General features: G+C 51.1%; 2 protein-coding genes across 3 annotated transcripts in view; one reads left to right on the top strand and one right to left on the bottom strand.

The window, feature by feature from the left end:
• The window catches only part of LOC115080559 (E3 ubiquitin-protein ligase Rnf220-like), a 124,308-nt gene that overhangs the window by 44,959 nt on the left and 51,483 nt on the right, over positions 1-27,866 (bottom strand). The window lies entirely within an intron of this gene.
• LOC115080561 (phospholipid phosphatase 3-like) lies at positions 1,765-24,473 on the top strand. The gene is made up of 6 exons (XM_029584787.1): positions 1,765-2,359; positions 8,454-8,611; positions 9,385-9,668; positions 10,023-10,080; positions 14,541-14,717; positions 19,654-24,473. Exons 1-6 carry the CDS (start codon positions 2,176-2,178, stop codon positions 19,753-19,755), a joined length of 963 nt encoding a protein of 320 aa, XP_029440647.1. The 5' UTR covers positions 1,765-2,175; the 3' UTR covers positions 19,756-24,473.

Below are 27,866 nucleotides of genomic sequence, written 5' to 3'. Positions count from 1 at the left end.
GTTTTTTACTCTTTCGGATAATAGAAGGACTAGGGGGCATTCCATGAAGTTAGCAAGTAGCACATTTAAGACTAATCGGAGAAAATTCTTTTTCACTCAACGCACAATAAAGCTCTGGAATTTGTTGCCAGAGGATGTGGTTAGTGCAGTTAGTGTAGCTGGGTTCAAAAAAGGTTTGGATAAGTTCTTGGAGGAGAAGTCAATTAACGGCTATTAATCAAGTTTACTTAGGGAATAGCCACTGCTATTAATTGCATCAGTAGCATGGGTTCTTCTTAGTGTCTGGGTAATTGCCAGGTTCTTGTGGCCTGGATTGGCCTCTGTTGGAAACAGGATGCTGGGCTTGATGGACCCTTGGTCTGACCCAGCATGGCAATTTCTTATTGTTCTTATGTTCCTGCCATTATTACTTGTTATATAGCCTAAATATCCAATTTAAAATATATGCTGACGAAATCCAGTTTTTCGTCCCATACTCAAAGTCTTGGTCCAATACATTATCCTTTAGTCTCCTTACACATCAATACAATAAAAGCCTGGCTCTCGCACAACCGTCTGAAACTCAAAACAACAAAAACTGAAATAATTCACTCATCCTCTATTCCACTATCCGACTGTAGTGCACCTGATCACTCAGACCTCAATAGCACATCATCATTACCCGTCATTTCAAGAGCTTGCAACCTTGGGATCATAATTGATTCTAGTTTGTCCATGACCCACCACATATTAGTAAAAAAAACTCTTTCTTTTAATTACGTATGTTAAAACGTTTTCGACCATTGCTACACATGGAAGATTTTAGAACTATTCTGCAACCTTTAATCTTTAGTAGTCTTGACTACAGCAAGGCTCTTTCCCTCGGTCTTCATTACAGCACTATACGCCCCTTACAACTAATTCCAAAATGCCGCAGCTCGCACCTTCACAGGTGTAACTCGTAGAGGCCATATTTCCCCCATACTTTACTCACGACACTATCTATTATGTGAAGAATTTTATATTTTATTCTGTATTCAATGGGTGGGTAGCCAATCTGTTAAATGATGACACCTCAGTTAGGCTCAGCTCTCAACTTGGAATCCACAGAGCGTCTAGGCACCTACGATCAGCTCATAAAAACTTATTACAATATTTCCTACTGCAAAACTAGCCCGCCCTGACATGACGAGATGACGCGCTTTCTCTGCGGCTCTGGAATCCCATCCCAGGACATATCAGGCACATAGACAACAGGAAAGAGTTTAGAAACAGAATCTTTAAATGCGCTTTCAACACTGACAACTTTGTTTCGTTTTTGCCCTGTCCCCAGATTTTTATTTTATTATTTTTACTTTTTTAATTTTCTGTACTTCTTTTCTTTCTATGAATTGTATTTCCATTTTTTTACCTATTTGTGTGTGATTAATCATTTTTTTTATGTTTATGATGTAAACTGTTTCGATTAAATTCATATAAAACACGGTATATAAAACATATCCCTCCCCCTCTCTATATCTCTCTTCCCTTCTTCCCCTCCCTGTACATCCCTCTCTACTCTGGAACCATATCCTGCCCTTGTCTATATCTCTCCTCCCTCCTCTTTATCTCTCCTCCCTCCTCTGTCTGCCTTTTTCTGTGCCTCCCTCTGTCCTTACCCTGCACTATCTCTCCCCTTATCTCCCCTCCTCTTCTTATCCAGCCAGGTGACACCCCCCATCCCTCGCAGTCTGCAGCGGGTGGCGTCTCTCCTCCTCCCCCTCAATCACTAGGACAAATGAGGGCAGGGCTGCGATAACCACCCCCTGCCCCTGGGCTGAGCTAATGCTGAGCACATGGGTCGGAGGAGGAGGGGAGCGAGGAGGGTTTGCTCAGCCAGGGCAGATCTCACGGGGAGGGGAGAGATCTCCAAACTGCTCCCAGTTCTCCCCGGACACCCCAGAAGGGGAATGGGAGAAAACCATCGGACAAAGTCCCGAGCTGGAGTTTTGTTTTATATATAAAAGAATCACTTTTGCATGCATGACACCGAGCTGAGCAGGAAAAAAAAGGCTCCGATGACAACCTGGAAAGCGGACGAGCTGCAGGGAAGTAAAGTGGCGGTGCCTTCCTTCTTCTCGTGGGAGAGTGCAAAAGTCAGGAGCCGAGCTTAGCAGCTGCAGAGCCCTCGCCCAGGACCTTCACCCCTCTCCTCTCATGCAGAAGTGGGACCCCGAGCTCCTGACGGGGGGCCCAGAGCTGCGGCAGGATGGGAGCAGCTGCCACAGGGCTGTGAAGGTGGTCGCAGGGACTCATCAGGGCACCGCTGGCGACTTCCCGGCCACAGCTCCCCGCCTGAGAAAAACTCTGGTGTTTGTGGACCTTCTGTGCCTGACAGTAGGTGAGTAAGGAAGGAGAGAGGTGTGTGAGAGAGGGTCCCCAGCAGCTTTCTCCACATCTGCCCCCTGGCACAGTCACAAACTGCTGGTAGATGTTTGCTATAACGTCTGTGGCACTCCCTGGCTACCAGAAGGATCTGTGGGTATGAGGGGTGGGTTCTGTGGCTCTCTGTATCAGTGATATATGTGGGACCACTGACACTGTTAGTATCAGTGGCACAGTGTGGGTTATGGGGCTATAATGGGTACACTGGGGGCTCTGTGGAAGTCGGGCGGTATCAGTGGTATAGCAGTGGGTTCTGTGGCACTCAGTGATGTATGGTGGGATATGTGGCATTCTGTGATATATCAGCGGTATCTGTGGGACAGAAGGCACCTTTGTGGGTATGAGGGGTGGGTTCTGTGGCTCTCTGTATCAGTGATATATGTGGGACCACTGACACTGTTCGTATCAGTGGCACAGTGGGTTATGTGGCTATAATGGGTATACTGGGGGCTCTGTGGAAGTCGGGCGGTATCTGTGGTACAGCAGTGGGTTCTGTGGCACTCAGTGATGTATGGTGGGATATGTGGCATTCTGTGATATATCAGCGGTATCTGTGGGACAGAAGGCACCTTTGTGGGTATGAGGGGTGGGTTCTGTGGCTCTCTGTATCAGTGATATATGTGGGACCACTGACACTGTTAGTATCAGTGGCACAGTGTGGGTTATGGGGCTATAATGGGTATACTGGGGGCTCTGTGGAAGTCGGGCGGTATCTGTGGTACAGCAGTGGGTTCTGTGGCACTCAGTGATGTATGGTGGGATATGTGGCATTCTGTGATATATCAGCGGTATCTGTGGGACAGAAGGCACCTTTGTGGGTATGAGGGGTGGGTTCTGTGGCTCTCTGTATCAGTGATATATGTGGGACCACTGACACTGTTAGTATCAGTGGCACAGTGTGGGTTATGGGGCTATAATGGGTACACTGGGGGCTCTGTGGAAGTCGGGCGGTATCAGTGGTATAGCAGTGGGTTCTGTGGCACTCAGTGATGTATGGTGGGATATGTGGCATTCTGTGATATATCAGCAGTATCTGTGGGACAGAAGGCACCTTTGTGGGTGTGAGGGGTGGGTTCTGTGGCTCTCTGTATCAGTGATATATGTGGGACCACTGACACTGTTAGTATCAGTGGCACAGTGTGGGTTATGGGGCTATAATGGGTACACTGGGGGCTCTGTGGAAGTCGGGTGGTATCAGTGGTATAGCAGTGGGTTCTGAGGCACTCAGTGATGTATGGTGGGATATGTGGCATTCTGTGATATATCAGCAGTATCTGTGGGACAGAAGGCACCTTTGTGGGTATGAGGGGTGGGTTCTGTGGCTCTCTGTATCAGTGATATATGTGGGACCACTGACACTGTTAGTATCAGTGATATATGTGGGTTATGTGGCTATAATGGGTACACTGGGGGCTCTGTGGAAGTCGGGCGGTATCCGTGGTACAGCAGTGGGCTCTGTGGCACTCAGTGATGTATGGTGGGATATGTGGCATTGTGTGATATATCAGCGGTATCTGTGGGACAGAAGGCACCTTTGTGGGTATGAGGGGTGGGTTCTGTGGCTCTCTGTATCAGTGATATATGTGGGACCACTGACACTGTTCGTATCAGTGGCACAGTGTGGGTTATGTGGCTATAATGGGTATATTGGGGGCTCTGTGGAAGTCGGGTGGTATCAGTGGTATAGCAGTGGGTTCTGTGGCACTCAGTGATGTATGGTGGGATATGTGGCATTCTGTGATATATCAGCGGTATCTGTGAGACAGAAGGTACCTTTGTGGGTATGAGGGGTGGGTTCTGTGGCTCTCTGTATCAGTGATATATGTGGGACCACTGACACTGTTCGTATCAGTGGCACAGTGTGGGTTATGTGGCTATAATGGGTATATTGGGGGCTCTGTGGAAGTCGGGTGGTATCAGTGGTACAGCAGTGGGTTCTGAGGCACTCAGTGATGTATGGTGGGATATGTGGCATTCTGTGATATATCAGCGGTATCTGTGGGACAGAAGGCACATTGTGGGTGGAAAAGTAGACAGTGGTGGTATACCTTAGATTCTCTGATGTTCTGTGGGCAGCAGTGATATTTCGTGGGTTATGAGGCTTTCTGTGGATACCAGTGGCATACCATGGGTTATCTGACACTCTGTAGACAGTGGTGGTATTCAGTAGCTCTCTGTGGGTATCAGAGATATATACTGAGGGTAACAGTCTCTGATACCCTGTGCCAGACCCCTTGTGTAAAAATGGTATCCTGTCTGTGGCCTGAAGTCAGACTTCAACAGCACACAATTTCTGCAGAATTGTAAATCCGCTCCAATGGCCACTGGCAGACTTTTGAGTGCATGAGCTCTTTACCAAGAGCGAGTTCTGTTCTGTTCTTATTTCTCCCTGCCTGCTGCTGCTAAAGACACGGATGCAGAAGTAGTGCAGACTGAGACCAGCTTCAGACCACCAGCAGCAGCAGAACACCACATCCTGAAGGACAGAATAAGAACATAGGATGTGCATGCTGGGTCAGACCATCCAGCCCAGCAGTGAGAGCTAACTTTTCAAAACGACAGGGGCTACCAAGCCCAGTACAAAAATACCCCTGGATGCTCAAGCAGCCACTGTACACGCAGAGCTGGCACCTAGGGAGCCCAGCATCCTGCCTCCAACGGTGCCAATCCAGGTCACAAGCACCCAGCAAGTTCCCAAAGAGCAGCTCTGTTTCCTGCTGCTCATTCCCACGAATAATCAGTGACTTTTCCACGACTACCTGGCTAATCATTGTTTATGGACGTTTTCTGCAGGCACTTGCCCAAGCCTCTTTTAAACCCCGCTATGCTCGTGACCTCCACCACGTCCTCGGGCACAGATTCCACAGCTCCACAGTGCGCTGAGTGTGATTTGTATTAAATCTGCCGGAGGGTCCCCTTGTATTATCTGAAAAGGTGATTAACCGTTCTTTATTTAACCCTCCCACCCCCGCTCATGCATTTATAAACCTCTCTCATGTCCCCTCCCAGCCCTGGCCTGCACAGCCCTCTCAGCCTAGGGAGCCCGTCCACCACCCTTTATCATTCCTGTCGCCCTCCTCTGCACCTCTTCCGGTTCCCCCATGGGTCAATGCAGAAGAAATGTGATATTTTCTGTTTTATTCTCCATTCTTCTAAGCGCTGCCACCGCACCACCACTGAGCTGAGGATTTCAATGTATGGACTCGGGGGTCCTTTCCTCGGCCGGTGACTCCCAGTACAGACTGCAGCGTTGTGCACTGGGAGTTGGGATTATTTTTCCTTATGTACATTACTTTTGCACTTTTCCACAGTAAATTGTATCTGCCACTTGGATGCCCAGTCTCCCACTCTCGCAATGTCCTTCTGCAGTTCCTCACAATCCACTGCTGTGTTTTTGAATCATTTGGCATCATTTGCACACCTTACAAGTTGCTCCCTTCTCCGGATCATTTATGAATGTGTTAAAGAGCAGGGGGTCCCAGGACTGATGCCCGTGGAGCTCTGCTATTTACCTCCCTCCGTGGGGAACCCTGAGCATTAGTTCTACTCTTTGCTTCCACAGTAAGACCCTGCCTCCTATCCTGTGACCTTTTAATTTCCTGAGGAGTCCCTCACGTGGTCTCTAGGATTACAAGCAGTCACGGCCTTGCACCACGTCCTGCATTCCAGGGAAAGCTCCCGGTCCCATGAGCAGCTGCTGCACGGAGCAGAGATTCATGCATCTAGGAACTTTACCACTCTGGCGTGTCCTGAAGGATTGAAATCTCCCATTATTATTATTATTCATCTCGGTTGGCATTTCAGTCTGGCCAGGCAGGCAGTAAATGCACTGCTGCTCCTGTACTCTTCCTCATAGCACATGGAACTGCTATCCATAGGGATACCAAGGTGCAGTCTATTCCCTGGCAAACGTTTATCCTGCCCGATTCTACGCCTCCCCCCTCTGCCAAGCCGGTCTGCGCTGCCATGTGGATGTGGTTTGAACCCTGGTGTCGCCGCGTGTCCCATTGGTTATCCTCCTTCCACCAGGTCGCATCGTTTTCCAAGCACATGCAGCTGCATTCACATTCGATTTGTACCCAGAATTAATTCAGCGCACGCTGCGAAATTAAAGTTAAACCTTAAACTACCCACAGAAATTACTTTGCAGCATACAACATTCATACACAGAGGTACTAGCTCAACCCTCAGTTTCTGTCACTAGATAAAACCAGAAACTTCCCACAGGCAATGATCTCTCACAAGTCCTCTTTGCCCACCAGCAGACGCGGCTGCTGCTGCTGCTCCTTCAGGAGAAGGGTCCTGTCCATACAGATTTTGGTGGAAAAGCTTCTTCTTGGCAGGTCACAGTATCAAAGTGTCTAGAGGGCCAGGCAGAGAGACCCTTCTGACAGAGACCGGCAGTTGTGCGTTACTTCCATGAAATTTAAACTTGTCCTGCACCCCAGATTGCACCCCATTATTAGGTTTATTTCATCTTATAACCTGCAAATGCAAAATAAGAGCAGTGCAGCACACGAGGTTAACATGCGTAGGATAACGGCGTACACGAGCATGAAATCAAGGAGTGGGACTTATTTAATCGACTGATTTGTATTCCACCTTCCAGGTCCTTGAAAACAGATTGCACTCAGGAGGTTCTGCAGGCTTTTCCCCTGTGCCCAGGGATCTTACAGTAAGTTTTGTACCTGAGGCGTGAATTCAGTTCCAGAAGCCAGAAGCTTGCCTAAAACGCTTCCACGTCTCCTCATTCGCCTTCTCATCTCTGAATTAGTCTTGTTGCTCTCTGAGCTGTAATAAGAAAGGGGGAAAATGTGTTGTAGCCCAGGGGGAATAATATTCAAGGAGTGAGGGGCTCTCCCGAGAATAACCTACGGCAAGGAAGCAGTTCCTCTTCTTTTGTGGCTAAAATCCTCCCACAACAAACAGAAAGCAAATGACGTCCCTAAGCCTGGGCGCTCTGCAGGTCATTTCAGAAGGTTTCATGCAGGTAAATAAGCTTTTTGAAAACTGCTATGCTAACTCCTCTTTTAAGAGGATTGGTTCCTGATATTATGACTAATGCAGCTGCTATTTGTACTTCCTGATCTTTAAATTGCTCCTAATCTGCTTTGAGACCATTCCTGGAAAAAAAAAGCAGAACATCGGATGCTTGTAACTAAATCAATAAATAGAAATTTAGGGGCAGTTCCCTTTTCAGAACCGAAGATGGGTAACCCTGCTCCTGTACGCTGTGAGCAGACTCGGGAAACTTTACTGTACATGGGGACTGTCTCGGAGACCCTGCGTGCACAGAAACAAGGCCCTGCTATGTGGTGCACAGACCCCCAGCGCTGGCCTGCACCTCCCCTGTGCTTCACCCACGCATTGCTCACACAGGTCTCCGAGCAGAGCGCTACACTAGCTACTGAAGTCCCCTTCTTCGGGATAATTTGCACAACCGTTGACCGTGCACAGAAAAGTGCGCAGGTAACCTGATCTCACGCACACACAAAAGCAGCGCGTTCTGGGGAGCAAAGCCGAGAGTTTTCGCACCGGCTTTGCATGCACGGCGAGCAACCTGCCACACGTTACACCCTGCAAAGAACAGGTGAGTTGGTGACCATTCCTGGAAATCATTTTCAAAGCAAATGAACGTGAAAAATTGATGCAACTAACGTGCTTAGGCAATGCATGGCTTATATGGGTTATTATAAAATTACTCTCCAAGACAAACGAGAGTAAAAGTGACATAATAGCGATAATTAATTATAGAGCACAGGAAGGAGAATAAGCAGAACAGTTTACAGATTCTGCTGCCGGTCCATAGCATATTTGGCTGCTCTAGCTGCTGTTTTCTCCCCTCTGCCTCTCTGAGCCAGGACGGACAGGCTTCCCACTGCGAGGCGCGGGTTGTGGCCGGTTCCCAGGTTCCGGTGAAGTTGCAATCGGTGCGGATGGCGCTTCCTTCTATTTTCACGAGCAAGCGGCTCCGGATCTGATACGTCCGACACGTCTTCTCTCTCGCTCCCCGCTGAATCTTGACATCTTTTTTTTTTCTGTTTCTTCAGCCTCAATCCCCTTCTTCGTGTGCGAGTTCGGCAGCGTCAGCCCTGTCCGGCGTGGGTTCTACTGCAACGACAACAGCATCGAGTACCCCCTGAAGAGCGAGGAGACAGTGAGCGACACCGTCCTGATCTGCGTGGGGATCCTGGTCACCGCTTTCTCAGTACGTCCCACGTTTTAATGCATTGAACTCTCCCAGGGCACATGAAATAAAAAGAAGCTGCACTGTCCCTTTCCATACCAGCCCGCATCTCTTTCTCTCCGACTGATTATTACGTACGTTACGGCTAAAGCAGCCCAGATGGTCCGCTTGAATGCAAGGAAATAAAAGTTTAAAAGTGTGAGGTGAGACCTTTTTGCTGGGCTAACTTAATGCATTTTTGTAATCAGCTTTCAGGATTGCCCTGGCTTCATTAGGTCCAAGCAAAAGCAGCAATCGGGGCAATCTCGTTTTTTTTAAATCTGACTTGCTCATTCTGATGGCGCTGAGAAAGGATGTGGTAAATCCCAAAAGCTGGTCGCAGGGCGGATGTCGCTGAGCAGTGTGTGTAAGAGGCCACGTCACAGCACCTAAAGCCACGCGATCACCCCCCTACCTCCATGTATGAGCAGATGTCATGTGCGGCAGATCCACACAATTCTTAGATGCGTTTCAGAAAAGCAGGTGCATGCATTTTACACATGAAACCATCGCAACACGTGCACGCAATAACCCAGAACGCATGTGCGATGTTTATCCAGCAGAGACAGACCCCCCACCCATCCATCCAAAAGCTGCAGACAATGCAGTTAAGTTAGTCTTCTACAGTGGTCTCACCCTACATCATTGTTTGGGCTTTGTTGACTTTCATTCCACGTATTTGTTATGAATGTAAGTGAGTGAGGGCCATCTCAGCCAGCTCTGAACATTTCCTGCATCAATTCCCACCCCCACAGATCGCCCTAGGAGAAAGCTACCGCATTCGTGTACTGGGCCACCCGTCCCGGTCCTTCGTGACCAACCCCTACGTTTCCACCCTCTACAAGGAAATCGGGGCCTTCCTCTTCGGCTGCACCGTCAGCCAGTCCCTCACCGACATCGCCAAGCTCGCCGTCGGGCGGCTGAGGCCCAACTTCCTGGCCGTCTGCCGTCCCAACTTCTCCGAGCTCAACTGTTCTGCTGGTTACGTGGAAGACTACGCCTGCACAACGGAGAACCCCTCTGCTGTCCGGGAAGCCAGGTAAGCCTTCCTTCTCACCACCGTGCATTGCTCTTTAAGGGGCCGAGCCATCAAGTCGCACAGCGATCACAGGCTGACCTGCGCTGTTGCAGATGTCACCCCTGACGGCCTTCAGGGTGCAGCCTACCAGCAGATAGGAGATGCATGGTTAGAAAGCAGGAAAAGGAGAGAAAGAGAGGGCTGGAGGGCGATGGACCAGCAGAGCCAGGCATGCACAGCGGCAGAAATGGGAGAGAGAAGAGGTGTAAAGGGGAAGTTGTACCGTGAGGAAGGGAAGGGCCGCTGCTGGATGGAGGCTCGGATACTGCAAGCTCCTGACCTCACAACCCTTTCTTCTTTTTTTTTTTTTTTCAGGAAGTCTTTCTACTCTGGCCATGCCTCCTTCTCCATGTACGCCATGCTGTACCTAGTGGTAAGCTTCCCTGCTGGAACCCTTTTACATCTATAAAGCGATGCGGCTGGAGTGAAGCTGTGAGTGAGTGAGGGGTAAAGCCTGGGATAAGCACAGAGGATCCTTAGCTGTGAGGGAGTGAGGGGTAAAGCCTGGGATAAGCACAGAGGATCCTTAGCTGTGAGGGAGTGAGGGGTAAAGCCTGGGATAAGCACAGAGGATCCTTAGCTGTGAGGGAGTGAGGGGTAAAGCCTGGGATAAGCACAGAGGATCCTTAGCTGTGAGGGAGTGAGGGGTAAAGCCTGGGATAAGCACAGAGGATCCTTAGCTGTGAGGGAGTGAGAGGTAAAGCCTGGGATAAGCACAGAGGATCCTTAGCTGTGGGGGAGTGAGAGGTAAAGCCTGGGATAAGCACAGAGGATCCTTAGCTGTGAGGGAGTGAGAGGTAAAGCCTGGGATAAGCACAGAGGATCCTTAGCTGTGAGGGAGTGAGAGGTAAAGCCTGGGATAAGCACAGAGGATCCTTAGCTGTGAGGGAGTGAGAGGTAAAGCCTGGGATAAGCACAGAGGATCCTTAGCTGTGAGGGAGTGAGAGGTAAAGCCTGGGATAAGCACAGAGGATCCTTAGCTGTGGGGGAGTGAGAGGTAAAGCCTGGGATAAGCACAGAGGATCCTTAGCTGTGAGGGAGTGAGGGGTAAAGCCTGGGATAAGCACAGAGGATCCTTAGCTGTGAGGGAGTGAGGGGTAAAGCCTGGGATAAGCACAGAGGTTCCTTAGCTATGAGGGAGTGAGGGGTAAAGCCTGGGATAAGCACAGAGGATCCTTAGCTATGAGTGAGTGAGGGGTAAAGCCTGGGATAAGCACAGAGGATCCTTAGCTGTGAGGGAGTGAGGGGTAAAGCCTGGGATAAGCACAGAGGATCCTTAGCTGTGAGGGAGTGAGGGGTAAAGCCTGGGATAAGCACAGAGGTTCCTTAGCTATGAGGGAGTGAGGGGTAAAGCCTGGGATAAGCACAGAGGATCCTTAGCTATGAGTGAGTGAGGGGTAAAGCCTGGGATAAGCACAGAGGATCCTTAGCTGTGAGGGAGTGAGAGGTAAAGCCTGGGATAAGCACAGAGGATCCTTAGCTGTGAGGGAGTGAGGGGTAAAGCCTGGGATAAGCACAGAGGATCCTTAGCTGTGAGGGAGTGAGGGGTAAAGCCTGGGATAAGCACAGAGGATCCTTAGCTGTGGGGGAGTGAGGTGTAAAGCCTGGGATAAGCACAGAGGATCCTTAGCTGTGAGGGAGTGAGAGGTAAAGCCTGGGATAAGCACAGAGGATCCTTAGCTGTGAGGGAGTGAGAGGTAAAGCCTGGGATAAGCACAGAGGATCCTTAGCTGTGAGGGAGTGAGGGGTAAAGCCTGGGATAAGCACAGAGGATCCTTAGCTGTGGGGGGAGTGAGAGGTAAAGCCTGGGTTAAGCACAGAGGATCCTTAGCTGTGAGGGAGTGAGGGGTAAAGCCTGGGATAAGCACAGAGGATCCTTAGCTGTGAGGGAGTGAGGGGTAAAGCCTGGGATAAGCACAGAGGATTCTTAGCTGTGAGGGAGTGAGGGGTAAAGCCTGGGATAAGCACAGAGGATCCTTAGCTGTGGGGGGAGTGAGAGGTAAAGCCTGGGATAAGCACAGAGGATCCTTAGCTGTGAGGGAGTGAGGGGTAAAGCCTGGGATAAGCACAGAGGATCCTTAGCTGTGAGGGAGTGAGGGGTAAAGCCTGGGATAAGCACAGAGGATCCTTAGCTGTGAGGGAGTGAGAGGTAAAGGCTGGGATAAGCACAGAGGATCCTTAGCTGTGAGGGAGTGAGAGGTAAAGTCTGGGATAAGCACAGAGGATCCTTAGCTGTGAGGGAGTGAGGGGTAAAGCCTGGGATAAGCACAGAGGATCCTTAGCTGTGAGGGAGTGAGGGGTAAAGCCTGGGATAAGCACAGAGGATCCTTAGCTGTGAGGGAGTGAGGGGTAAAGCCTGGGATAAGCACAGAGGATCCTTAGCTGTGGGGGGAGTGAGAGGTAAAGCCTGGGATAAGCACAGAGGATCCTTAGCTGTGAGGGAGTGAGGGGTAAAGCCTGGGATAAGCACAGAGGATCCTTAGCTGTGGGGGGAGTGAGGGGTAAAGCCTGGGATAAGCACAGAGGATCCTTAGCTGTGAGGGAGTGAGGGGTAAAGCCTGGGATAAGCACAGAGGATCCTTAGCTGTGGGGGAGTGAGGGGTAAAGCCTGGGATAAGCACAGAGGATCCTTAGCTGTGAGGGAGTGAGGGGTAAAGCCTGGGATAAGCACAGAGGATCCTTAGCTGTGAGGGAGTGAGGGGTAAAGCCTGGGATAAGCACAGAGGATCCTTAGCTGTGAGGGAGTGAGGGGTAAAGCCTGGGATAAGCACAGAGGATCCTTAGCTGTGAGGGAGTGAGAGGTAAAGCCTGGGATAAGCACAGAGGATCCTTAGCTGTGAGGGAGTGAGGGGTAAAGCCTGGGATAAGCACAGAGGATCCTTAGCTGTGAGGGAGTGAGGGGTAAAGCCTGGGATAAGCACAGAGGATCCTTAGCTGTGAGGGAGTGAGTGGTAAAGCCTGGGATAAGCACAGAGGATCCTTAGCTGTGAGGGAGTGAGGGGTAAAGCCTGGGATAAGCACAGAGGATCCTTAGCTGTGAGGGAGTGAGGGGTAAAGCCTGGGATAAGCACAGAGGATCCTTAGCTGTGAGGGAGTGAGAGGTAAAGCCTGGGATAAGCACAGAGGATCCTTAGCTGTGGGGGAGTGAGGGGTAAAGCCTGGGATAAGCACAGAGGATCCTTAGCTGTGAGGGAGTGAGAGGTAAAGCCTGGGATAAGCACAGAGGATCCTTAGCTGTGGGGGAGTGAGAGGTAAAGCCTGGGATAAGCACAGAGGATCCTTAGCTGTGAGGGAGTGAGAGGTAAAGCTTGGGATAAGCACAGAGGATCCTTAGCTGTGAGGGAGTGAGGGGTAAAGCTTGGGATAAGCACAGAGGATCCTTAGCTGTGAGGGAGTGAGGGGTAAAGCTTGGGATAAGCACAGAGGATCCTTAGCTGTGAGGGAGTGAGGGGTAAAGCCTGGGATAAGCACAGAGGATCCTTAGCTGTGAGGGAGTGAGAGGTAAAGCTTGGGATAAGCACAGAGGATCCTTAGCTGTGAGGGAGTGAGAGGTAAAGCTTGGGATAAGCACAGAGGATCCTTAGCTGTGGGGGAGTGAGGAGTAAAGCCTGGGATAAGCACAGAGGATCCTTAGCTGTGAGGGAGTGAGGGGTAAAGCCTGGGATAAGCACAGAGGATCCTTAGCTGTGAGTGAGTGAGAGGTAAAGCCTGGGATAAGCACAGAGGATCCTTAGCTGTGAGGGAGTAAGAGGTAAAGCCTGGGATAAGCACAGAGGATCCTTAGCTGTGGGGGAGTGAGGAGTAAAGCCTGGGATAAGCAGAGAGGATCCTTAGCCACAGATGAAATGGTATTACAGCAGGAGGAATGTGGGCAGAGACTAGAGGGGCCTTATGGTCATTATCTGTCATCAGATTCTCTGGTTCTATATTAGGCACCAATAGTTTTTTTTAAATCTTTTCAAGGGAGAGATAAGCCTTCAGTGTAAATCAGGGGTCCGTGTGCGTAATTCCTCAGAATGATAAGCAGTGGAAACCTTTCCTGCCCCAGAGTAAAATCTGAGGAGGATGGTGTTACCTTCCAGCCGTTAGCAGTGTGTTGCAAACGGGATTCCTTGCACGGGGCCTGCACGAGCTCCTATACCAGATGTGAGCATGCACCGCCCGCTTCATGGCCAGATGTGAGCGGCAGGTGATTCCATTTTAGGAAAGAGACACCCACTTTCGTCCTGCGGGCAGCCTGCTTTCTGCTTACTCTGCAGGAAGCTTGCGAGTGCCCTGCAGAACTGCTACGAGGGGGCTGTGAAGCCGCAGGCAGCTCTCACAACACCAGTCTGCAAAGCTTTCTCGGTTATCTGTGGCCGAATCTTCTCTTTAATTTTTACTCACTGCAGGGAACTTCAGTGTATGTTATTCCACTTGCTAAGGCATTTGTAAGCCTTAAACCAGTTCTGGGAGCCCATGAGGGCTCTCTGGCACATTCCTAGTTAAGGGAAGATATGAGAAGGCAAGGTTTGTGTCTTAGTCCTTAGAGAAGTGCAATCTGCCCGTACAATGCAGCGAGGGTGGGAGAACAGCAGGCCAGGGGTTAATGAGCAGGAAAGTCCTATTCAGTGCCCTGTCTTCCTGCTTAGGCTTGGCCGGCTAAACTCTACCCTCATAACTCACCAGGCGTGCTTTGAAAATTGCCATATGTGCACTTCCATCCAGGCTGATCTCCCGCAGGCGTAATCACCTGTAAAGCAAGAGGTGCGGGACTGCAGGATCCATTTTCTGATTGCAGCTCGAATGATTGGCTTCCCCCCTCCCATGCTCTCTCCTCTTCTTCCCTTCCAGTTTTACCTGCAAGCTCGCTTCACCTGGAAGGGGGCCCGGCTGCTCCGGCCCCTCCTGCAGTTCGTCCTGCTCCTGCTGGCCCTGTACACAGGCCTGACGCGCATCTCGGACTACAGGCACCATCCCTCTGACGTGGCGGTGGGATTTCTCCAGGGGACCCTTGTGGCTTACTGGGTGGTGAGTGACAGCTCTGTATTCCGGTTTATTCGGTTTTTTTATATTTACCTTCATATCAGCAGAGCCTTCACAGCGCTTTGCGGTACGATGAAGGTGGAGAAAATACAATAAATCATTAATAAAATCAAAATACTAGCAGACGTGTAGCTATAAGATAATAAATAATCGAGGACTAGTGCAATACTAACGTATCCCTGCCTTCTCCCGATTCTCTGCAAGCTGTGATGCGGCACCGCTGGAATCACTTTGCAAATATCCAGGCCTGGATTCAGGCATTTGGCAACAGGGGCAATTGCCCCCCTCCCATGCCAAATATTGAAGGCGCCATAGGCAGCAGGAGGGGAGGGGCTGAAGGTGGGAGCAGAGCAATTCTTTTCTGCCTTGCCGTGTCTGCTCGTTTCTCCCCTTCCCCTTGTGTGTTAACAGGCAGCAGGAGGGGAAGGGCTGAAGGCGGGAGCAGAGCAATTCTTTTCTACCTTGCCCTGTCTTCTCGTTTCTCCCCTTCCCCTTCTGTGTTAACAGGCAGCAGGAGGGGAGGGGCTGAAGGCGGGAGCAGAGCAATTCTTTTCTACCTTGCCGTGTCTGCTCGTTTCTCCCCTCCCCTTCTGTGTTAACAGGCAGCAGGAGGGGAGGGGCTGAAGGCGGGAGCAGAGCAATTCTTTTCTGCCTTGCCGTGTCTTCTCGTTTCTCCCCTTCCCCTTCTGTGTTAACAGGCAGCAGGAGGGGAGGGGCTGAAGGCGGGAGCAGAGCAATTCTTTTCTGCCTTGCCGTGTCTGCTCATTTCTCCCCTTCCCCTTCTGTGTTAACAGGCAGCAGGAAGGGAGGGGCTGAAGGCGGGAGCAGAGCAATTCTTTTCTGCCTTGCCGTGTCTTCTCGTTTCTCCCCTTCCCCTTCTGTGTTAACAGGCAGCAGGAGGGGAGGGGATGAAGGCGGGAGCAGAGCAATTCTTTTCTGCCTTGCCGTGTCTTCTCGTTTCTCCCCTTCCCCTTCTGTGTTAACAGGAAGCAGGAGGGGAGGGGATGAAGGCGGGAGCAGAGCAATTCTTTTCTGTCTTGCCGTGTCTTCTCGTTTCTCCCCTTCCCCTTCTGTGTTAACAGGCAGCAGGAGGGGAGGGGCTGAAGGCGGGAGCAGAGCAATTCTTTTCTGCCTTGCCGTGTCTGCTCGTTTCTCCCCTCCCCTTCTGTGTTAACAGGCAGCGGGAGGGGATGAAGGCAGGAGCAGAGCAATTCTTTTCTGCCTTGCCGTGGCTGCTCGTTTCTCCCCTTCCCCTTGTGTGTTAACAGGCAGCAGGAGCGGAGGGGCTGAAGGCGGGAGCAGAGCAAATCTTTTCTGCCTTGCTCTGTCTGCTCTTTTCTCCCCTTCCTCTTCTGTGTTAACAGGCAGCAGGAGGGGAGGGGCTGAAGGCGGGAGCAGAGCAATTGTTTTCTGCCTTGCCGTGTCTGCTCGTTTCTCCCCTTCCCCTTCTGTGTTAACAGGCAGCAGGAGGGGAGGGGCTGAAGACGGGAGCAGAGCAATTCTTTTCTGCGTTGCCGTGTCTGCTCGTTTCTCCCCTTCCCCTTCTGTGTTAACAGGCAGCAGGAGGAGAGGGGAGGGGCTGAAGGCAGGAGCAGAGCAATTCTTTTCTGCCTTGCCGTGTCTGCTCGTTTCTCCCCTTCCCCTTCTGTGTTAACAGGCAGCAGGAGGGGAGGGGCTGAAGGCGGGAGAAGAGCAATTCTTTTCTGCCTTGCCCTGTCTGCTCGTTTCTCCCCTTCCCCTTCTGTGTTAACAGGCAGCAGGAGGGGAGGGGCTGAAGGCGGGAGCAGAGCAATTCTTTTCTGCCTTGCCATGTCTGCTCGTTTCTCCCCTTCCCCTTCTGTGTTAACAGGCAGCAGGAGGGGAGGGGCTGAAGGCGGGAGCAGAGCAATTTTTTTCCGCCTTGCCATGTCTGCTCGTTTCTCCCCTCCCCAGGCAGCAGGAGCGGAGGGGCTGGAGCAGATGGCAGATTTCTGTCATTGCAGGACTTGGGACAGCTAAAGCCAGACGAGCTAATTTTAAAACGAATGCACTTGCATCCATACATGCGCCTATCAGTGCAGGAGAGAAGATGCGGTGGGGTTTTAAATCGTGTGCGTACTTGCACGCATATGTTTTAAAATGCAGCAACCGCATATAAGTAAGCTCCTAATTTTATGAGGCTACTCGAGCGCACGTAGCACGCGTGTCTTCCGTAGGACTTTGCTGGCTTTTACGTGCGTGTGTGGGAGGATTTTAAAACATGCTCGCGCAAGGGACAACCCAGTTTTTTCAATTAGTCCACCAGCTTGCCCGGTTAATATCGAGGTGTTGCAGACCTCTCTGGTTCTTCATCCTGCACGCCCCTCACTTGATCCAGACCCCCTCACCCTGTCCTGTAAGCCCTAAAACCCGAGAGCTATGGGCTTGCTCCTCATCTGGAGCAGCAGTAAAGTTACGCAGATAACAAGCCAAGGGCGCGCCGCGGTCTCTGCTGGGGGAGAGGGAGCATGCTGCAGTCACCTCTGAAGGGGGAGGGCGTGTGTGGATTAGTGGAGGAGGGACAGCAATGGGGGGGGGGGGGGGGAGAGATAGTTCATATGAAAAGATCAGTGCGGCCTATCAAGACTGCGCATCCACACCAGCTACTCCGCTTTCTGATCCCCTGTGCTTCTCCCAAGCTTTCCTGAATTCAGATTCACAGGGAGGCTCCATGCATTCGCTGCCCTCTCAGCAGAGAAATATCTCCTAGATTACTCCTCAGATTCACCCTCATCCCATGACCCCTCCTCGTTCTAGAGCCTCCTTTCTATTGATAGAGGCTCAGCTCCTGTGCATGGAAACCTCTGAGATATCTGAATGTCTTTATCCTATCTCCCCTCTCCTCCAGGGTGCATCATGTTTAGATCTTTAACTCTATCCCCATGTGCTTTAGGATGAAGACCACTGACCATGTTAGCAGCCTCCTTTCCATTGATAGAGGCTCAGCTCCTGTGCATGGAAACCTCTGAGATATCTGAATGTCTCTATCCTATCTCCCCTCTCCTCCAGGGTGCATCATGTTTAGATCTTTAACTCTATCCCCATGTGCTTTAGGATGAAGACCACTGACCATGTTAGCAGCCTCCTTTCCATTGATAGAGGCTCAGCTCCTGTGCATGGAAACCTCTGAGATATCTGAATGTCTCTATCCTATCTCCCCTCTCCTCCAGGGTGCATCATGTTTAGATCTTTAACTCTATCCCCATGTGCTTTAGGATGAAGACCACTGGCCATGTTAGCAGCCTCCTTTCCATTGATAGAGGCTCAGCTCCTGTGCATGCAAACCTCTGAGATATCTGAATGTCTCTATCCTATCTCCCCTCTCCTCCAGGGTGCATCATGTTTAGATCTCTAACTCTATCCCCATGTGCTTTAGGATGAAGACCACTGACCATGTTAGCAGCCTCCTTTCCATTGATAGAGGCTCAGCTCCTGTGCATGGAAACCTCTGAGATATCTGAATGTCTCTATCCTATCTCCCCTCTCCTCCAGGGTGCATCATGTTTAGATCTCTAACTCTATCCCCATGTGCTTTAGGATGAAGACCACTGGCCATGTTAGCAGCCTCCTTTCCATTGATAGAGGCTCAGCTCCTGTGCGTGGAAACCTCTGAGATATCTGAATGTCTCTATCCTATCTCCCCTCTCCTCCAGGGTGCATCATGTTTAGATCTCTAACTCTATCCCCATGTGCTTTAGGATGAAGACCACTGACCATGTTAGCAGCCTCCTTTCCATTGATAGAGGCTCAGCTCCTGTGCATGGAAACCTCTGAGATATCTGAATGTCTCTATCCTATCTCCCCTCTCCTCCAGGGTGTATCATGTTTAGATCTTTAACTCTATCCCCATGTGCTTTAGGATGAAGACCACTGACCATGTTAGCAGCCTCCTTTCCATTGATAGAGGCTCAGCTCCTGTGCATGGAAACCTCTGAGATATCTGAATGTCTCTATCCTATCTCCCCTCTCCTCCAGGGTGTATCATGTTTAGATCTTTAACTCTATCCCCATGTGCTTTAGGATGAAGACCACTGACCATGTTAGCACCCTCCCTCTGGAGCGACTCCATCCTGTTTCTATCCTTCTGAAGGTGGGGTCTCCAGAATTGTACTCAGTATTCCCAGTGAGGTCTCACCAGGGTCCTATACAGGGGCAGCATCATCTCCCTTTTTCTGCTGACCCTTCCTCCCCCTGTGCACCCAAGCATCTTTCTGGCTTTTACCCTCGCTTTATCCACCATAAGATCATCAGGCGCGATCACCCCCAGATCCCGCTCTTCCTCTCTGCTTAGAATAATTTCACCTCCAGTGCTGCACCTTTCCTTCATGTCCTCCTCACCTCCTTTTGCGCCTGGCTTTCCGCCTTTCCTCTCTGCTAGGGGGGCCACATGGCAGCGTCTTAGCTGAGAGCAGGGGACAGTCGTCCCTCTCTACACCCCTCCCGCTAAGGGCACAACAGCACGGAGAGCATCAGGTCCCCAGGGGCAGAGAAGTTTTCTGGGAGCTGCAGGTGCCCTCCTGGGGGGGGGGGGGGGAGGAGAGGGGGGCAGTAGTGCCAGTCATCCAGTGCACTTCCAGCTCCGTGTGCGTGGGGGGACAGGGCCCCAGGGGATGCAGGCGAGGTGGGGGGGGGGGGGGGTGAGACCACGTCTGCCGACAGCGGCAGAACCTGACGTGGCAAGCCAGCTGGCGTCTGCAGGAAACGGCCAGGGAAGTTGCAGGCTTGTTTTCTTAAGTCTCCCCGCATTGTGAAAGCAGGAGGAAGTCCTGGGCTCAGTCACTCCGAGAGGATGCAGTGACCGCATCGCATGTTACAAATGGTTGCGCACAGCAGTTATCGCGTGGCAGTCGCGTTTTTTTTTTGTTTTTAACTTATTTTTGCATTTTTCTTTTTTCTTTTTCAGGCTTTCCATATCTCCAGCATGTTCAGGCAGAAGAAGTGCAAGGCAATGAGCGCCCCGTCCTGCCCCGACAGCCCGGATCTGAACTGCCACTCCAAATGTTAGCGAGCCCAGTGCCGCGGCCCAGAAAGTGAGTCGGGACCCTACGTACCGAGGATTGCAGAGGCCAAGAACGGGGAATCCCGTGACGCTTCGAGGCTCAAGGAGAGAGAAAGAGAAAGAGAAAAAGAAAAGAAAACGAGGAAGGAAGGCAGACGACCTCTTGACGAGAGCTCACGTGCCCGCTCCGGGTTTCCGTGGCCCCCTGCTGACAGGATGTGCTAATCAGTTCCCTCTCTGGCGTGCATGGATGTCGCGGTCCCTAATGTCAGCTGCTCCCTGGCGGTGGGGAAACCGCTGCAAGCCTTCTCTCTTCTTAGGACACACGACGACCCCCTTCCCCCCCAGCTCCCGTCATCAGAACTGGGGTTTCATGGATTGACAGCTCCACCTTAATTCATTCACCATCGCCTGCACAACTCGAGCCTTCCTGACTGGCTAAGTCCTTCTCCAAAACAAGGGACCCTCATCTTTCCCTGGGATTTAGCATCCGCCTCTCCATCCGCACCACGGCACAAAGAGGTGCCAGGTCTCAGCCGCCTGGCGGGCATGGGATATTGCACTGCCCGGGTCTCTCTCATGTGCTAGCGCTCTCACAGCTCCTGCTCTGCTGAGGGAAGCGGCCACCGGTGCTGCTGCTGCGTCTGTCGCACCTCTCCCTGGGATTAAGTACCGGAGAGATCACGGAGGTAGCATCCGCCTCTCTATCTTTTCACCTTCCACACCACAGGTCTCAGCCGTCTGGCGGGCGTGGGATATTGCACTGCCCGGGCCTCTCTCATGTGCTCACGCTCTCACAGCTCCTGCTCTGCTGAGGGAAGCGGCCACCGGTGCTGCTGCTGCGTCTGTCGCACCTCTCCCTGGGATTTAGCACCGGAGAGATCACGGAGGTAGCATCCGCCTCTCCATCTCTTCACCTTCCACACCACAGGTCTCAGCCGTCTGGCGGGCGTGGGATATTGCACTGCCCGGGCCTCTCTCATGTGCTCACGTTCTCACAGCTCCTGCTCTGCTGAGGAAAGCGGCCACCGGTGCTGCTGCTGCTACTCTCGCACCTCTCCCTCCCAGCCCTGCTCCGGGCTACCCCCTTCTAACGCCGATCCCCTCAGCAGCGGGTCCCGGGCTCCCCGAAAACGTGAAGGACCCACAGCCTTTTCTGACCAGTGGTGCAAATGAAATAAGATAAAAAGTACTGCATGAGGCAGACTGAGGAGGTCGGCGCAGAGCAGCGGCCAGTAACTAACTCCCAGCAGCCGGGGGAAGGCGCCAGAACACGGGGGTCCCATTCGGGTCACGCACAGAAAGATTTGGGTCAGGAGGAAAGAGCTGCAGCTAGGATGCTTCAGACATCGGGGAGAGAGGCTCTGAGCTGCTGGGAAAATCCCATGTGCCTCCTCCAACAGGGCCTCCCAAACTTAAGGCGAGGCGAGGACCTCACACCCCAAACACGAAACAAGGTTTTGCTAAATGTCTGCCCCGCTAGGATTGCCTGCAGGAAGGCAACTTCCGCACCAGACCCACAGTCACCCGGCTTTCTCCTGCACCGATGAAGGATTTCCTCTTCGGAGCTTACGAACCGAGGCTCCAGAGCGAGGGCTCACCCAGCTCGTCCTGCTGCGTGCGTGCGATCTATAGACACACGCGACGCAACCACTGTTTTGTTATAAATGTGTAATAAAGGCTAAGTTTATTTTACAACGTGCACTGTCTTCTTGGAAATTAGGAAAGTAGCAGGGTCTGGAAGGTTTCCCCTGTATCCTCCCGTCAGGGAGAGCGCGTAGAGGCCGCAGCAACTCTCTCCCAGACCGAGTGCCGCGGGGCGGGGGCAGTTAGTGCGCAGGCTACGCGCGCACGGCGGGGGCAGCGTGAGGAAACCGCGGCCGCACTTCCCAGAGCGAGCGCTCCGAGGGACACTCGCACGCCTGCAGGAAGGTGAAGGTCAGCGAGGAGCCCGCCTGAGCTCAGGAGAGACAGCACGGCAGCCTTAGTGGGCTTTCCCCCCCGGACTAAGGGATTACAATTAGCCGGTGCACTAACCTCTCCACGTTCAGTCAGAGAGATGCGGGACTGCTTCAGAGAAACATAAGAGAGGGCAGAAAAACACCGTAAGGCCCGGCCGTCCAATCAATGTAGCTCTATAATGCCCAGCACCACTTAGCCGGATAAATACTGATTTATTCAGCCGTCTGACTGCGGGTAGCTGCTGTCCCTTACCGGATGAGTCAGTGCTTATCTGCCTATGGTGACCGCTAATTAGCCAGAGAAGCAGTTTCTATTCAAGCAGCAGGAAACCGCACCAGGCATAGCTGGGTAAGTCAGTACTCATCCATGCAGTAGCACTGGAAACTTAACTCCAGTTAGGCCAGGGAGCACTGCCCAATGCCCTCGTTTGCGTGGGGGTTTCCATGCAGGGGAAAAGCGCATTTTTCTGCAGGCAGAGCTCCTTGGTCGCGCCGGCTGAATGCTCCTTGGTCGCGCCGGCCTGTGCGCATCCGTTCTCGCGGTGCCCTGCCGTCCCTCGCCAGGAAAACCAGGTCCATCGTTTAAAACAAAATGGAGGTTAGGCCCGCCCGGGTTTTCCCCTCTTACTGAAAGAGAGCGAGAGCTGCAGCAGCAGAGGCAGCGCGTGGATTTCTGGCGCCTTCTCGGGGAAGGAAGCACACGTGAACACACATCTTACACCCAACCTTCCCTCCACGTCACGCCAGCAGGAAGCAGAATCCTTCTCTTTCCCATGCAATCTCCTCTTAAGGGTTTCCCAGCGCTAGGGCTTCAGCATCCTGTTTTTCAAAGTCTCTCTCTCTCTCTCTGGCCCGCTCCTGGGCTGAGTTTGGTTGAAACCTTTCAAGGTGGGAGCAGGAGGAGGTCACATCATGGAAATTTGGCTACCGTGCATTAAAAAGCATTAAAGGAGGAGGCGAGAAATTCACCTGACTTGTTCCTCCTTACAGGGCTGAAATAATCCCCTGGAAGGAAGAAGGACTCCTAGCTTAACCCAGAGGTTGAACCAGTTCTTGGATATATAAGAAAGCAGAGCTGCAGATTACCTGTTCAGGGGCAGAGTTGCATAACTGAAATAGGTTGTGACACGCCTGGGTGCGCATTTACCTGACGGTTCTGCAGGGCTGACTCGGGCCTACCCTCCGCTCTCGTCCCCTCTCCCTGCAAGGGTCCCCCTTGCATAGCTATCGGGAAAGGACCCTGCAGATCTGAATCCCGTTCCAGGGGGAATAATTCCAGGAAGTTTGCATGGCAGAGAGCCCGGCGAGTGAGAGCAAAAAGACGGAAGGCGACGTCTTGGGATATTCTGCATTATTAAGTATTTACTGAGCTAGCAGCGAACCCGCTGACAAACCACAACAGTGTCAGAAACACCAAACATGGACCCAAGATTTAAGTGGCAAGCTTGTGATTCATGTAGCGTACAGAAACGTAAAGGAGCCTGCCCTGCACCAGCACAAAAAAAAAACGTACACAAAAGATAAACCTCCATGTACTGAGCAGGGAAACCACAACTTTGCTTCTGTAAGCAATTAAAATTGCTAATTAAAATTCTGCACTAGTGAAGTGAGCCTTGCAAGGGAGGGCTGAATAGGGGAAGAGACCCACAAGCACCAGGGAAAGGAAACGGGCAGGACAGAGCTGTCCTCCCACCTCAGTGCCTGGCGCGGCCTCCTCCCACCCTCTCGCCCAAAGCAGAGGCCGCTCTCTCTCTCTTTGTAAGGAGCTTGCATTTCGGGGTAGACTCTGGGCAATTGGGGGACACTACCAGTAAAAGATCAAACTGGCCAACTACCTTTCCCATATAATCAATCGAGCCAACAAAAATAAAATGATCTAATCTGATTTCTCAGTTTGCAAACAGAGCGGAAGCCTGGGTTTCCTCTAATCAGAGCCTTGCAGGGGAGAGATCTTCTGTTTTCTTTAGTGATAAGAGGGTAAGATTCAGCACGCCCGATGACCTGTCCCGTGTACTTGTCCCGCTGAATACGCCAGCCTAAAGTTATCCGGCTACGTTTGAATACAACTGGTTCTGTTTTCTTTAGTGATAAGGAGGGTGAGATTCAGCACGCCCGATGACTTGTCCCGCTGAATACGCCAGCCTAAAGTTATCCGGCTATGTTTGAATACAACTGGTTCGGTTTTCTTTAGTGATAAGAGGGTAAGATTCAGCACGCCCGATGACCTGTCCCGTATACTCGTCCCGCTGAATACGCCAGCCTAAAGTTATCCGGCTATGTTTGAATACAACTGGTTCTGTTTTCTTTAGTGATAAGGAGGGTGAGATTCAGCACGCCCGATGACTTGTCCCGCTGAATACGCCAGCCTAAAGTTATCCGGCTATGTTTGAATACAACTGGTTCTGTTTTCTTTAGTGATAAGGAGGGTGAGATTCAGCATGCCCGATGACTTGTCCCGTATACTCCTCCCGCTGAATACTCCCAGGAGAATAAATACTGAATGGCACCTCCATCGCTCGCAAAACACCGCACCCAACGCAAAACACTGCACCCAACGCCAAAACATTGCACCCAACGCAAAACACTGCACCCAATGCCAAAACACTGCACCCAACGCCAAAACACAGCACCCAACGCCAAAACACTGCACCCAACGCAAAACACTGCACCCAATGCCAAAACACTGCACCCAACGCAAAACACTGCACCCAACGCCAAAACACAGCACCCAACGCAAAACACTGCACCCAATACCAAAACACTGTACCCAACGCCAAAACACAGCACCCAACGCGAAAACACTGCACCCAACGCCAAAACACTGCACCCAACGCAAAACACTGCACCCAACACCAAAACACTGCACCCAACGCAAAACACTGCACCCAATGCCAAAACACAGCACCCAACGCAAAACACTGCACCCAACACCAAAACACTGCACCCAACGCCAAAACACTGCAGCCAACACCAAAACGCTGCACCCAACGCCAAAACACCGCACCCAACGCCGATATTACACAGACCGCGCCGGCTCCCAGGAGAATAAATAAGCAGGCTTCTGAATACCTCGTCCTAAACTCCCACCCGGGAATTCCCTGTTCCTCACAAAAGCCCTCTTTTCACCTTTCCTTTCCGCCTCCCCCTCCGTCTTCTGCAAAACTGGCCTGTACAAGGCTTGGTTTTCAGCCTTCAGGCTCCCAAAATCTGCAGCGAGCTTCCACTACCCCTTCGCCTTCAGCCGTCCTAACTCACTCTCCGGCCTGGCCCTTTGACCAGGCATTCCCTGAACCCGACTGCTAATGAGTTATATTATTATCCTCTACACTATGACAGCCACACCTGACCCCTGAATGTGAGTGTCACTCGTGTACCTGTTTCTCTGCCTTTATCTGATTTTAATCCGCTTTGAAACCATTTTGGAAAAAGGTGGAATATCACTGCTTTAGTCATGCAGTTATGGATGATCGAAACTTATGATGAATTAACTTCATTTATTAACTGCCTGGACAGTAGAACTGAGCGGCCTCACATTCCCAAGTTGAAGATTAACCCCGCTAAATCAGAAAGGATCTAGTGCAACTGCTGCCTCTGCCATGTTCGGTTCATCTAAACTAGCGATGCCCCATTACAGTTCATCGCTGGTTTAATATTCTTGCTGTTTTCTTAGATACACTTGTCAGTAGTTGGGTCCAAGATCTATGGCTCTTGGTTCTTTCCAGGATGGATTACTGCAGCGTCCTTTATCTTGATTTACCAATACGCCGGCAGCTAAGGCCAACTGCAGCTGCCCCAGAACGTGGCCACCAAGGTGACCTTTGGCCTAGGGAAACAGGCCACACTTCCCCTGTTGTACGGAAGCTCTGTCGATTGCCTGTTGTGACCCAGATCAAATTGTGTTTGGCTTCTCGGGCCTATCCCAGGGGGTTATCCATCCTATTTGTCCCTGCCAGAAAGAATGGTTGTGTATCCTCCATTGTCTGTGAGGGAAAATGCTGGTCTGCCTTCAGTTCTCAAGCACCCACTCTTCTGGAACGAGCTGCCCTGAACCAAGTCACGGCTGTTTGACCAATCATAACTGTTGATTGCCATCTGGCTTCAATACGGGAATCTAGATACTATGTTAGGATACAGATGTGCTGAGACTGACCATATCAGATTGCTGTTTGATGATGTTATGATTGTATTTATTGATTTATGGTTTTAATTTTATTTGTAAGGATGTTAATCACTGTATGGTTTATGTATGGTTTTTTTTTTATTTATTTTATTTTATTTATTTAACGCTTTTCTATATATCTTTTTTCTCTCTTAACCACTGGGATGCCCCGGTAACTGGAGGTATAGCAAATAAATACATAATAATAACTGGTGTACTGTGGGAAAGCAGAAGTCTGTATGAAGGTATACATCATGTACAATGATATACCTTACTGTACTATGGAGACATTTATTCAGGTACCAGTAGGTTCCTGCCCCAAGGAGCTTCAACGGTAGCTTTGCATGCAGGGCATGGGCACACATGTGCGTGCGTTGGCCCGCGCCGCGTCGTCCACGGCGGAAGTAAAGTTACGCGGCAGGGACCACGCACCCTAAATATTTGCGCCCTAATTCAAGTTTAAATCCAGGAACAGCCATGCCCTGCCCCCTTTCTGCGCACAGCGGCGGCAGGTACACGCGTGTCTGGGCAGCTTTTAAAATCCGCTCGGCGTGCACTGGCCCGACGTATTCGCGCGCACCCCCCAATTTCGGGCTTTTAAAATGCATCTTTCACCTTGTATGTGGGTACCCGAGGCGATGGGAGACTGATTAAGTGGCTTGCCCAGGGTCAGAAGAAGCTTCCCCTGGTTTCTCAGGCCATTGCTGTAACCACTGGGCCACTCTCCCTCCCTCTGGAAGTAACAACCAGAATCTCACTAATCCCATCATGAAAGTGTAATGACCTCGGGGGCAGAATTACAGGTTGCGCCACAGTTAAAACAAATAATCAGGAAGGTGGGATTTGAGCAGGATGTTGACGTTAAGAAAGCCTGCCCTTGCAGAAGAACCTTGTGATCCAAGATGCCTGCAGAACAAGCGAGATCTGGGATGAGAAAGTCCCTCCCCAGGGACTCATCAGGACACTAAAAGGTCATAGGATAGGAGGCGAGGGTCTTATTGTGGAGTGATGTCTGGTTAAAAGGTAGTGAACAAGTGGAGAAAGATAAATAGTAGAGCTCCAGGGTATCAGTCCTGGGACCTGTGCTCTTTAACACAATTCATAAACGATCCAGAGAAGGGAAGAAAGTGGCACAAAATTATTCCAAATTGTTAAAACTCACGAGGGATCTGTGAGGACCTGCAGCGTGACCCTGCAAGACTGGGAGACCGGGAATATAAATGGCAGATGAAATCTCCTATGGACAATTGCAAAGCAACGCGCATGGGGGAAAATGATCTCACCTATAGGTGCTCGATGCCGGCTTCCACGTTAGAAGTCACCAGGGGCAGCAGAACGCCTTTTCGGTTGGGCGGGCGGGGTGCAAAGCCAAACCATCCCCTTCCTCTGCCTCCCCTTACCCCAACACCTTCTCTCTTTCTCACCATCTCTCTAGGCTTTCACGGTGAGAGGCGACCTGGGTTATAGATCTTCAGCCTGCAGAAGGGATGACAGAGGGGATATGATTGACGTCTATAAAGTCTCCAGTGCAGATGTGGTTATTTACTAAACCAGGGGGATACTCCATGAATCTGACATGTAGCACATTTAAAAGAATTCAGGGAACGTTTTTTTTCCCCAATCGATGCATAATCTGTGGAATTTATTGCCGGAGGATGTGATCAAGGCAGCTAACAGCACGTAGGGTAGGGTAGCATGATTTAAAAGGGCTTTGGAGAAGTTCCCGCAGGAGAAGTCCATAAAACGTTATTAGCCAGGAAGTCCCCGGGGGTAGTGAGCAATAAAGATTGATCTTGGGATCTTCCAGGTACTTGCGACCTGAATGGCCACTGTGGGAGGCAGGATGCTGGTCTTGAAGGCAGGTTGCATTTCTTACGCTCTTATTAACATCAAAGGGCCAGCCGGCAGCACTGGAGCTCACATTTGGGACCTGGGTACTAATAGTTTTCTTCCTACTAAGCTTTCACCCCGTGGATACAGGGAGAGTAATTTAAAAA

This window comes from Rhinatrema bivittatum, chromosome 19 (genome assembly GCF_901001135.1).
Source record: "Rhinatrema bivittatum chromosome 19, aRhiBiv1.1, whole genome shotgun sequence".
NCBI lineage: Eukaryota > Metazoa > Chordata > Amphibia > Gymnophiona > Rhinatrematidae > Rhinatrema > Rhinatrema bivittatum.
This window is presented reverse-complemented; position numbering and strand designations above follow the sequence as displayed.

Coding starts and splice junctions, on each gene's coding strand:
- LOC115080561 (XM_029584787.1), top strand. CDS start 2,176: ATGCAGAAGTGGGACCCCGAGCTCCTGACGGGGGGCCCAGAGCTGCGG. Junction 2,360..8,453: donor CCTTCTGTGCCTGACAGTAG/GTGAGTAAGGAA, acceptor CTGTTTCTTCAG/CCTCAATCCCCTTCTTCGTG. Junction 9,669..10,022: donor TCTGCTGTCCGGGAAGCCAG/GTAAGCCTTCCT, acceptor TTTTTTTTTCAG/GAAGTCTTTCTACTCTGGCC.